General features: G+C 41.7%; 1 protein-coding gene across 1 annotated transcript; it reads left to right on the plus strand.

Annotated features, from left to right (window-relative positions):
• Positions 1-1,207: 1,207 nt before the first annotated feature.
• On the plus strand, positions 1,208-6,430 carry LOC124706989 (serine/threonine protein phosphatase 2A 57 kDa regulatory subunit B' kappa isoform-like). The gene is made up of 3 exons (XM_047238654.1): positions 1,208-2,641; positions 3,184-4,830; positions 6,093-6,430. Exons 1-2 carry the CDS (start codon positions 1,544-1,546, stop codon positions 3,547-3,549), a joined length of 1,464 nt encoding a protein of 487 aa, XP_047094610.1. The 5' UTR covers positions 1,208-1,543; the 3' UTR covers positions 3,550-4,830; positions 6,093-6,430.
• The last annotated feature ends 6,882 nt before the right edge of the window (positions 6,431-13,312 follow it).

A 13,312-nucleotide genomic window follows, 5' to 3' on the forward strand; every position in this document is an offset into this window, starting at 1 on the left:
AATAAACAACAACCAACGTTCAACACAAACAAATCTCGGCGCATCGCCAACTCCTTCGTCTCGAGGGTTTCTCCGGTAGCACAATGTCGCCTAGATCGCATCTTGCGATCTAGGCAGCACAAGCCTACCCACGTTGTTTATGCGTTGCTCGTATCGAAGCCTTTTTGATGGCGAGCAACGTAGTTATCTTAGATGTGTTAGGGTTAGCATTGTTCTTCGAATTACATGCTTTCGTTATGCGACCCTTGCACATCTAGCCGCCCTTATACCTATCTTAGGTGTAGGGGCGGCACCCCGCTTGATCATAGTTTAGTAGATATGATCCGTTACGATTGCTCCTTGTTTCATCAAGGATTAGTTTAACATCCGCAATAGTTAGGCCTTACAAAGGGTTGGAGGATCCAGCGGCGTGTAGGGTGGCGTTTGCTAGCCCTAGAAAGGATGTTCCGGGATCAACCTCGTGTTGGTTTTTAGGCCCTGTCTAGGATCGGCTTACGGTCACCGTGCGCGAGCGCGAGGCCCAATCGTGAGTAGGATGATCCGATTATGCGGTGAAAACCCTAAATCGTCGTAGATCTCATTAGCTTTATCTTGATCAAGCAGGACCACCATATATTCGGACACCTCGTCCGGATCATGGGTGGATCGGCTCTTTGAGCCGATTCACAGGATAACCTGAGGGCCTATCGAGGCTCGTATTTAATGTTTACGTGTATGCCATGCAGGAAACTAAGCGAGGCATCATCCACACCTTCCTGACCAGGTATAGGTATAGGTCAGGAGGCTTTGCGGGCCGTCGCTCTGAGGGACTGGGGCCAGCCGCAGCCGTAGTTGTTCCCGGCTCTACCGTGTTGACCGTCTCTGCCCGCCAGGGGGTTTCTGACGTCAACAGTTATCTATTTCTATACACGTGAATTTTTACATATACTATGTTTATATGTGTGATAAAAAAATAAAAACTATAGCAACGCACGGTCATTTAACTAGTAGTGTTAATGTATGAAAAAATATCTAAATTTATATGTTAAGTTGGAAAGAAAAAATTCTAAAATCAAATAGTAGTAGGAAAGATAATTTTAAAGTAGTGTGTCAACCAAGGAATTTTCTCCAAAACCTTCCAACGGCCGATACAATCACAATTGACCCCGCAACCGACGGCCCTGATGCGTCCTTCCACCCCCTTCCTCTTCCGGTGGCCATCTCTCCTCTCCGCTCCGCCCCCACTGCGTTTCCGCCCACGCTTTTGTGCTCCCCTCCTCCTGCTCCCCGCCCCCAAGATCCCATCCATGGTGGCGGCCTCGACGCCTCTCTTCCGGATCTGAAATCCTCCGCAGCCATTGCGGGATCTGTACCTGGCGCCCCGACCGCCGCACGGGCTGCGGCGACCAACCCGGTTCGTTCGTTGCCTTGCAAGATTTGCTTTGCCGCTGCGTGTCCTGTATGGGTGGTAGGTAGTGGGTTACTTCTCCCTGCTCCGTCCTTGGCTCCTTGAAATGGGTGCCTGACGCGCGGGGGTCTGCGCCACGAGGTGTTTGCTGCCGCCATGTGGAAGGGCTTCATTGGCAAGCTCTCGGGGAAGGCGCCCAAATCCGGCGGCGGCGGCGGAGGGTGGGGCTCCCCTCCTTCCAAGTCCCCGACGTCGTACGGCGCCAACGGGGGGCAGTGGGACCCGATGAGGTCGTCGCCTCCGCTCCCGGTGGTCGCCGGGGCAGAGGGGGACACCAGGGAGGACGTGTTCCTCCGGAAGGTGACCGTCTGCTGCGTGCTGTTCGACTTCTCCACTGACCGGGTAGGCCGGGACTCTCCGGAGAGGGAGAGGAAGCGGCAGGTGCTGATGTCGCTCGTTGACTGCGTCGGCGCCGCGGAGGAGCCCCTCACGGAGGCGATGGTCTCGGCATGCGTGGGCATGTTCGCCATCAACCTGTTCAGGGTCTTCCCGCCCAAGGTCCGGCCAGGCGCCGGGGGAGCTGCGGAGGCCGACGAGGACGATCCATTCTTTGACCCCTCATGGTACCACCTACAGGTCGTGTACGAGCTGCTCCTCCGGTTCGTCATGTCTCCGGTTGTCGATGTCAAGGTGGCTCGCAAGTACGTCGACAATTCCTTCATCTCTAGGCTGCTTGATTTGTTAGATTCCGATGATCCTAGAGAAAGGGATTGCTTGAAGACAGTCTTGCATAGGATATATGGGAAATTCATGGGCAATCGCCCGTTCATCCGCAAGGCCGTGAGCAATATCCTATATAGGTTTGTGTCCGAAGACGATCATCACAATGGGATTGCCGAACTCTTGGAGGTGTTTGGGAGCGTCATTAGTGGGTTTGCAAAGCCACTCAAGGAGGAGCACAAGTTATTTCTCTGCAAGGCATTGATTCCTCTTCATAAGCCAAAGGCAGTAGGCATGTATCTGCCGCAGTTGACGTACTGCATTACACAGTTTATTGACAAGGAACCGAAGCTCTCAGGTACTGTGATCAGAGGCCTGTTGAAGTACTGGCCAGTGACAAACAGTCAGAAGGAGATGATGTTCTTGGGGGAGTTGGAGGAGGTGCTGGAATTGACAGAAATGCCCGAGTTCCAGAAGTGTATGGTTCCATTGTTTCGGAGGGTTGCGCACTGCCTCAATAGCTCTCATTTTCAGGTAAAATTTCGTCCAGATTTATCAATAGGCAATAGTCTATTGTCCAACACAATTTTGTTTCTGCAAGTTTCTATAATAGCTCATAGCTCTCACTGCTGGTTGTCAAAACACTAATTTAGTTCAGGAAGTTATTCGAATCGAGAATCTGTTGATTCATTACATTTTTTTTTGTGACATCTGTATTTGGAAACATGTACCTCATTTACAGCCAAAGCGATTTTGAAACTATAGTTTGATCACAGAATTCCATATGGCCATTTGTTCTCTAGAAATGAATGAAGCTGCAAGTTAATTGGTCACAAAGGGAAATGCTAATTAATCACAGCAATGTAAATAGTACATTATTTGCCTTTTCCTTTTGCTATCCATTTAAGATTGTTTTCGTCCATATGCCTATATAAAGCTCTACACTTGTATGTGTCATTCAACAACGTGGGATTTGATGAATGGAGAAATCTGGTGCTGTTTGTCACATTGTTTACTCTATAATTTGTACACCCCTGGTTATCCTATAAGCTCAAGAATATTGCTCTTGCTAACAGGTTGCTGAAAGGGCCTTGTACCTGTGGAACAATGAACACGTGTTCAATTTGATCTCTCGAAACCACCAAGTTATCTTGCCAATCATATATCCAGCCCTGGAAAGAAATGCTCGTTTACACTGGAACCAATCGGTTCTGAATGTTACAATGAATGTCAGGAAAATGTTCTTTGACATGGATCAGAAATTGCTGTTGGCTTGTCAGAAAAAATTTCAAGAGGAGGAAGAGAAGCAGGCCGAATCTGAGGAGCGGAGAAGGCTTATATGGGAGCACCTTGAGAGGAATGCCGCGTTCCATCCAGTAGCTGGAGACATCAGCTTTGCTGTTACTAAATCTGCTCCTCTGGTAGCTCCCACTATGACATGATATGTTAATGTGCTCAAATGTTCTCCATTCCACTCGATCCATAGCGCTATGGGCACTTGTGCAGGGCATTTTATTAACTTTGTGCCCCTTGTTCCAAAGTCTGTAATTAATATTTTCTTGTCTGAGGATAAACCTTGATTCTTTCATGGTGTACTCTCAAGTGATGGACATTTCACTATTTGAAAAGATAATGCCCAATTAAAGTCAAATTGATTCAGTTAAAAGAAAAGGTCAAGTTGATTGTTCCATGAAACAGCTGCGGAGATGGGAGACTGAAAATTCAGCTGGTGTCATGTAGATGACATGATGTTTTGCTGTTTACAGATTCTGATGAATCTGTTCTCCAAGCTTGATGTATGAACAGGTCAGTCCACAGTGCTTTCCATGATTTGATAACTCAACTACATTGTCTCTTTGCCTGCTCAGACTAGCAAATTTGAACTTCACACACAAGGCGTTGCTAGATGATTTTGATATTGGGCATCTTACCAATTCATGACAAGATCATCACTGAATAATTAAGGAGTATCAGTCTTGGTACTTGTATGTGTGCTTATGGTCCCTGGTGCAACTAGCAACCACCTACTAATGAATGCAAGGGGGACCTAAGACACCTAAATATTCAATGTAAATCAATTCCATCCAGCTACAAGTTCAGTGCACATTTCTGTCAGATGGATACTCTATATGAAAGATGTCTGATCATGGCACCGCTATGGATTTGGTCCCATCCAATTATGATGTAACCTGACTAGTTATCCACAAAAAGGTACTCTTTCAGGTTTTGTGTGATAAGCTTGATAGTCAGTACAGTACTTAATACTAATGTCATTGACTTGAGTACTGATTCCAAGGATCTAAAAGTACATATACTGATAAAATCAAGAGATATTTTATTATGGTATTTTCCATACATTTACTTATTGAAAAAGAACTGTATTATATAAGAATGTTTACTATTAAAAAAATTGTGCTATATCTATTGCACTGACAAATAACATATCAACCACCACAATTTTGTTTCAAGTCCTTGCTGTTTCCACTGGTGCTTGAAAGTGAATCTGACACTTTGCGAGCTCTAGTTTGGACTCTATAAAAGAAGGCCTCACAGGCTTACACCCAGACAGATAACTGCTGTCCACTCCATATATCTTCCTGCTTTGTTCTCCAGATACTTGTGCAGAGATAGATCAACATGTACAACCCTCCGAGTACGCAGGACATGTCCTACTATGGTCATGTTCAGAAGCGCCATGAGGAGAAAGGTTGCTTATATGCATGGTAACCTTTCTGTTATGATATAGTTCTGGATAGCTTTCGTTACTCTATTCTTTATGTTGACATATTTTGCAATGCACACATGAGAAATCACAAAGTTTTAAACTTGCCTTGATCACCCGGGTATCTGAATGGAGTAATTTTCATGATATTGCTTGTTTTGGTTGGTGCAACAAACGTGATATGATCTCAAAATTCTTTACAAAGAAGTATATGAATAACGACTTTTCACTAATCTATTTGAAGTAACATAGACAAGACTTGTGTCAAAAGGGTCATTCTAGCATATGCATGATGACTAATATGTAGTCAGTTTGCATCGTGTAATTTCTCATAATTTCTGAGTTTCTCATCTTGTTATTAAATCTACACTTAGCGGTACCTATCTGTTGGACAAATATCCTATGAACCCAACTTTTACTACATATTTCTATGTTTTAAATTCCTGTAGAGTTCAACATGGCATGGCAGCCAATTCCTTTAGTTTTTTTTTGAATTCGTAAGTTTTTAAATCATACGTACCAAAGAGGCCCTAGCAGACGCCACTCATTAATTCAAAACTTTTCAAGTTCTCAACTGCAAATTTCAGTATTTTGTTTTTCTCAGTCTTTTAGGATTCAGAACACAGTGAAAATGATTTGGGTATGATTCTGATGTAAGGGAGGAGATGGTTTCCTTAACTTTAGTCCTTACAAAGCTTTGTTCCTATAAGGAAACTAATTAGCCCAATTGTTCAACTCTTCCTTCATCATTCACTTCCTCTTTGGCATGGCTTTCTTTTGACAAAGTTAATTCTTACTTTCTGTGAGGATGAGCAACAAAAAGCTTCCAGCATCTGTATCATCTTGAAGCCTTCTGTTTGGTGAGAGATTGCGATTCGTGGAGGTAGCTAGTGATATTTTCCTTTATTCCTGAAAGGGATATCTACCAAACATGTGATCCAATATATGCTACCTTTGGCTTGTTTTATCATTTGGAAAATGACATGCTGTGGGCAAGTGTGGTAGTTAGTAGTTAAGGGTCGTCTTCATGTAACTTTGCCTGGACCTTGTCTTTCACACTCCAGCACGTTGAATCTAATGACATCATCGAATCAGGTTGGGATTCGCTCCAACATGAAAGTAGTTTTCAGATATTTCTCTAGTAAACTGTGCACTATACCCTCAGTTAAGTTTACGAGCCGGTTCTGATGCGCTTTGTCACTTTTGCGTCATTTTTGGTTAAAGAAATATGTGAATTTTACATTGGATGCTTGTTGTGTGCAGCCTCTTTACGCTGTGCTGCTGCTTCTGCTGCTACGAGACTTGCGAGTGTTGCATGGAGTCCATCTGCTGTTGCGGCTAGTTTAGCTCGACGGAGTCATCATGGAGATGTATGGCCAGCTCAAAATTCATCGCTATCCTGTAGATGATGCCCGTGTCGTTGCGCCCTCGGTAAACAGCCAGTATTGCTTGCTCAAATAAAAACTGGCGACTGTTGTTGTGTGTTTTCCTTTGATGGTGAAATGCTCTGCCAAGTGCTATTGTTTGTAAGAGAGGTCCTCCGGTATATACTTTGTAATTTTTCAATTACAGAAGTGCTCAGCTCCTGCTTTCTTGGTCCACCATCGAACACAAATTCCACACCGGCTTACCATGCGAACAGCTTGCATTTCACCAGAGACCATGAATCCGCCATTTCTTCCCCAAGTCCCGGGCCAATCCATTGTCGAGAGTTGCATCGGCGACTTCGAGCTCTTTGATTGAGCTGCCTTCCAAGGCAACTAGATGACCCGTTGCGCTATCGCGCAAATGGCAGAATCTAACCTATAAATTTTAGCTTATTTTAATATTAAAAATTATCTTGGAATTTAGCTGCTTTAGTATAACTGTAGACGCACCATTTCATCGAGGCGTTGCAGTAAGATGACAATTTAGTAGTTTGGGAGCGGTGTTTTGACACTTAGAAATATATTTTCTTGGTAGAGGGAGCATACGTACCCGGGAGCTAAATTGAATTTCCGAATTTAGTACAATTTCACACTGTTTTTTTTCAGCTTTTATGTTTTTGTATAGGCTCCCCCATCAAATTATGATTATTGTATCTAAAGAGGTAACATCATAAAAAGAATCATAAAAGGACAATCACTAATTCCAAGAAAAATGTTTCTACTTACTGTGAGTAGCAAGACTGAAATTTTTTTGTTCGAGAATTTGAGCCCCTTAATGGAACCAGAAACTATTGCAAATATTTACCTTCTCAGCTGGTACCGCTCATCCCATTGTGATTTGCGTCAATGGGCCAACCTCTTCCTCTTAACCTATCTCCCTACCTCTCCGCGTTGATCTGCTACACCTCCCTCCATTCCCTTACCTTATCCCACCTAATTCGTTGACCAAGTACCATGTCACAATCATCCACACCACCAACCAACCCACGCCATCAGCCTTCTATTGCTCGCCCCAAGATTTACCTAACACTTGATAGAGTACAAAATAGATTTACCATTTAAGAATTCTAAGACAATATGTTGTCATTCCCGAATCCTAACATAATACATTTAGAGAAATAGTAGAAAATCCTAGAACCCGTTGCACCGCTGGCGCAAAAGGGTGAAGTGAGACAATATTCAAGTCATAGGTTTTATAATAACTTACTTTAAATTAGCTCGTTACTTGATCTAAATGGATAGCCATTCCCTCTAGTTTTATTTTATTCTTTGTCTCCCATTGCGGGCAAAGACAAAAGGCAGACAATATTGCAACCATAAGTTTTGTCCATGATATTATGCTTGAGATTTATATCTAAGCCATATGCAGACACACATTGAGCATAATATGTAGGCCATGATTGAAGAACATATGATTGCTTTGACCAACTTACATGTGAATAACACTACAATCTGTGTACCTTATGAATAAAGCAGAAGTTGATCAAAAGATTGAAATAAAGAAAATGTTGATGGCGGGTGACTTTTCAGGAACCCTCCCCTATCCGATAAGGTTCTACTTAGAAAAGCATGCATAGTTACCACATGAGGTTGATTCCACAACAGAGAAGATAAACCAGGTGGCAGCACAAAGGCAGATAGGTAGGGCATCACATTATCTTAACAGCGTAGGAAACAACCCATAGTTGAAGCAGCGCACCACAAGGCACTGGCGCAAAGACACAAGCGAGAAAATATTGTACCATAAGTAGCCAGCAAAGACATCTGAATGCTATATTATTTTCTGTACATGGAAATACATACAAACCATGGATGCCAATATCATGCAATAAGAGCTTCACTAAATATTTTTTCAATGCATAGGAGTCCTAAGCAGTCTATTTTATGAACACAGAAAAAACTCAATTATGGTTTCAGTGGCACAACATGTAGACGTCGGCACCTCTACATCTCTCAACAAATCCAAATGGTACCTGTGATGATACAGGTTAGTGAGCAAGTATCTTGAATCATCGCAGATTCATCAAGCTGTACTCATAATTATTTACATGTTTTTGCTGACTGAGAAAAAGCATACCATTGCTCTTCTTGAGCAGCAAATCTAAAAGATCAGCATTTGGACAATCCGTTACCATGACTGCATTGATATAGCCATCTGAGGCAGGGATGAACTTCTGCGGTATCGTCCCCAATTCATCATGTGAACCGAACCTGAAAGAAATCAATAAGAACTTGTTACTGAATTGTGTGAGGCATTACTTTCCAAAGATTTCAAGCTGTTGAGGAAAATACGAATATACAAACATATGTTCACAAATTTATAAAAGCTTTCTATCTTGGGAAGTGATGCGCTGATTCTTTTGATTCTTTTGTGACATGCAACACACTTCCATATGCACTCCAGCTCCATTGTATGAAGGGGCAGTATAATTATTGTCCAACACTGGGAAACAATGGAGATAAGGCATCTGCACCATGATAACAAAAGAAGGTCAAGTTTTCAAATTATTGTTCCCAATATATTTCAAATGTTTCAGTAAGATTAATAATACTTTTAACAGAGAACATGAGCTCTTCTTTTTAGTAAGAAAGGCATCATTCAATCCAAATTTGCACCTCTCCTTTTGCATCTGTGCCAACCATCAAACAATAATCTGAACAATAAACACTGAGAACACCACACAACCTAAACATAAATCACGAATTCCATAGGCTGCCCAACTAAGAGACAGGAGGGAGACGGTATACCTAGGGACAAGTTCGAGATGGCAAGGTTGCTGGCAAGATCACTAAACTCTGGCCGAGGATACCGCACTGCAAGGTGAGCCATTGCTGCAAGAACGCCAGAAGGCCCCACCATCTCCTCATCGTGCACTGGCGCAAAACATCCAGCTGACATCTACTGGCCATTCACCTGAGTGGGGGAATGAGATAGTGGAGCACCAAGTCCTCATAATTAATCTATAGTAATCATGGATAGTAATCTTTTATTAGTAAGATAACATCAAGAATACACATTAAATAACTATATATATACAATTGCCTAATCCCCAAAACTGCACATCTTGCGCTATCGCGCGAATGGCAGAATCGATTACATGAGAGAAATGCCTAAATTAGAGTAAACCATCTATATGCGTTACCTACATGATAAATTGCCCGGAAAGTTTTGCACATAACAAACAATAAAATCACACTTTCCATAAGCAGCATGCTCGTGATCCATCTATTCTCAAGTATTTTGCACCTTTTACAAAGTAGAAAGACCAAAAGACACCTTGCAGATTAGTAGCCAGCTTCAACGATAGACATCATATTAACATGATACGTGGGCCTGATATGATAACATCGCCAGGTTACATTTGTTTGCCGAAAGTTCCAAGCAGAGATGAGCATATTAATAGAGAAAAATACATGAACTGATGACAACAGCAGTGACCGCGAGGTTTAGCCTATAGAAATCACCATTAATTAACATTAGTGTTGTTGCAAGATTGAACACAGTACTGAAATCAGTATATCGTAACATAGAAGAAAATTGCAAAAACACTCAGGTAACTCAAAACGTGTGTGGTCAATCGCAAGCCTCTCTTTTCAACCTATTTCATGATATTCATGTATCCACTATCACGTGACTACAAGAGATTAGATCTATGGTAAAGGAAAAGGAGAAATTACTTCAGGGCTGAACCGCTCCAAATACTTTTCAATGCTAGCTGAACGTTCAGCTTACTTTTCCTCATTAATAATATTCAGGTATATTCATGTTATATTGATGTAAGAAGCTACTTAGAGGAAGATTGATAGTCGAGAGAGTACATAAAGAGGAGATGAATACCAGCAGGGTCCAGCACCATCAGGTCAAGGGAGGGAGATGACAGCGGGATCACAAGCTGATCCATCACCATTTCACAACAGGTTTCTGGCGCTAGTTCACTGTTTAAGTATCCATTATGGCTTATTCCTAACCCATTTGTCCGGGAGAAGTGTCAATCAACATAGTCACCGATTCATAGTCACCCTCATACTTCATACCCCATGGCCGATACTTGCACATGAAAGTTCCATCAGAATATGCTATTTCTTGGCAATGAAACACGTAGTGACTGTAGCGTTAACAAGTCTGCTATTTGTATGGTTTTCAAACAGAACCACATGGGAAAACTCAAGAGTAGATGACCAAGAGGCTAGGCAGAGCGGCCAGGGCGCCGACAAGCATAGTGCCTGGCAGGGCAGGCTGTGCCCAGCTTTGGAAACCTCTATAATCATCTTTACATAAAAGTAGATTATCATTGTAAAAAAGTAGATTATCATCTTTGTAATTAACAAACTATAAAGTGGTACCATTTGAGGTAATGGTTAAAATGGTCATGCAAAATATCAACTACTTTTACTGATATTTGGCTACCACACCTGGCTCCTAAATATTATATTGCTTTTATTGATATGTACTCTGGCCTACTCGTACAAATACAGGGCAATTGCTTGAACTTCTTAAGCCGCTACCAACCTACCATGCGAACACAGCAGGATTGATGAAAACTGAAATTATGAGGTTGTACCTGACCTCATATTCAAATCAATACATAAAAAACATTTGAACAAGTATAAACAGAGATGTTAATCTGTGAGAGAAGCATTTGAACAAGCATGTGCCGTGTAGTTTGTTCTACTAACCAAAGCAAACCGGTGAGAGGAGGAAGGTCTCAACCTTCGAGCTGAACAAGAGCATGCCGTTGATGAAAAGCTATGCCACATATCCACCACTTTGCTGGGTTTCCGGAGTCTTTGTTGGCGAGGGAAGAGAATCCTGGTTGGGAGGCCAGGAGCGCCGACGGCCAAGAGCAGAACAACCTGAATTAGCGAGATTAACAGTACCCTGACAACCATAATTTTCGGCACACTTGCCTCTGTGGCAATATAACGAACAACAAAAAACAAGAGCACCTTTCCTTTGGATTTTCCCGTGGTAGTTGATCACTACTTGTACTACATATTCAACATTTTCTTTAGGAGTACTCAGCAAATCCCTTATGTTTCTCTAATAGAGAAGTAAACATCTACTATGTCACTAAAATAAAGGAGCGGGTGCAGATTTACAACTTAAAAGACAGGGAAAGCAAGTGTTCAAACAGTAACTGAAAAAATAGGACCTTACCTTGCATCAACAGAACATGTAGTGATCCATACACTGGTTCAGGGCTACTGGGTCCATAAGACGGTGATGCAAAATTCAGTAGGAAACCTGCAGTGTACAGAGCCGCTGACCCACTTTTGGTATCCCCATAGCAATTTCCATTTGGGGTCGATATCCATTCCTCGCACTGCGGAAAATATCATTACAGGTCAAAATGTGTAATGGAGATAATTGCAAATGCACTTGAATTTTTCATTCCCAAAAAAGGTGTACGGGGAAAAATAGTAGATCATATGATCCCGGTGTCATCCAAGGTAGAGAAATGCAAGTTAACCCTGCAAAGGTTCATAAAGTTTTTTTTTCCTATTTAATAATAGTGTAATAATATTTATATCTCACAAACAACCAACTGACCAATGAACTACATGAAAAGCTGATCTGAAATACATAGCAGAAAACGTGCTTATCAAAATTCTCCCTGCAGGCGGCACAGCCACACTGCTGAACCACTTGCGAATCAACAGTCCAACTCCAACATAAACATGGCCATGTAAAAACTGGGAGGATGGAGGACACACTGGAAAGGTTCTGACCTTCAGATTATATAGTTCTGAGAACTAATAGATCGCCAAACATATATCACCGAGAAAGGAAATCTAGATAGTGCAAGGAGCTATTACAACTGACGTATATATCCCTTATTGCATCATAAACCAGTAGTCGTGCAAATGTAAAATTTAGTATACTGTTTGTCCAACTGATTATTAACGAACGGAGTATTGTTTGATTTTTCTCTGCTATTGTTTCAAGAAGATAAGTATGCTACATATTTGAATTCAGTCCAAGTTCTCGCACCAATCCTTCAGCTACAAAGGCAGGAAAAATAGTGGAATGAACAATAGAATTAAAATCTACTAATTCCCATTGATGGCAGGAAATGTCAACCAAGTATATTTGTTTGCAGATATAACAATGATATTATTTTTTCAAGAGAAAGGAGAAAGGAAGCAGAGCACACAGCACAAGCTTGGAGAGGTAGTGGCAGTGAGAGCACATAGCAGGAACAATGATACATTTCTGGTGGCATGGTAAATATAGCAGGAAAATAACCATATTTACCGGTTTGTGAATGATCTCAATATATTAATAGCAGAAGATAAAAAAAAGCTCATTCTGGAGGTTACAATCACACACACATGTTAAAATCTCAACTTATACGCCCTAATTCCAGTAGGCTACAATAAAGACAAGAGTACGACGAAAAAGATCTGTGGGGCTGTGATCCTAGCCAGGTCAAGGGGCTTACAATTAGACGCGCCATGGTTTGTAAATACTTTTGACGAATAACCTCGCTACATACTCTTCTGCAAAAAAATACAAGTAGAACTTAAAACACACATCTTTGAAATACTACAACAAATTTAGAAACCAACCAAACAAATGAATGGCTCAAACACAAATAATTTTTCAGTTGTATCCCAAATATTGCACCGGCAGAACATAGGTAGAATCGTAGAATCCTGACGGAAGATGCACGATACCAAGATGCAAGGTACAACCATTTTGGGTCTCCTGAATGTAGGACACTATTATTAATTTTTCAGTTGTATAGGTCCTTCCAGACGATCAGCAGAAAGCAGAAGCAAATGTAAAGAAAGAAGCTGCCAACATCGGTAAAAGCTAGTTTCATCTTTATAAATTATCCAACTACCTGGTAAAATATTTTTATAGCTCTGAGTGCTTTATGAAACAATAGGAGCACAGATTTAGAATGAAAAGGAAACACAATGGAAGGACAAAACTACCTGACAAATGAGTGAAACGCGAGAGAGAGTACCGCTTGGGTTCATCAAAATCCAATCTTGTTCGGGGGGCAGCATCTACTGCCAAAAATCAGCCATCAACGAATTATCTTAAGA

Source organism: Lolium rigidum, chromosome 4 (assembly GCF_022539505.1).
Source record: "Lolium rigidum isolate FL_2022 chromosome 4, APGP_CSIRO_Lrig_0.1, whole genome shotgun sequence".
In the NCBI taxonomy this organism is placed as follows: Eukaryota; Viridiplantae; Streptophyta; class Magnoliopsida; order Poales; family Poaceae; genus Lolium; species Lolium rigidum.

Bases quoted from the DNA above. Each gene is read 5' to 3' on its own strand.
- LOC124706989 (XM_047238654.1), top strand. From the start codon at position 1,544: ATGTGGAAGGGCTTCATTGGCAAGCTCTCGGGGAAGGCGCCCAAATCC. The intron at 2,642-3,183 runs GTAAAATTTCGT...TCTTGCTAACAG, and splicing joins TCAATAGCTCTCATTTTCAG to GTTGCTGAAAGGGCCTTGTA.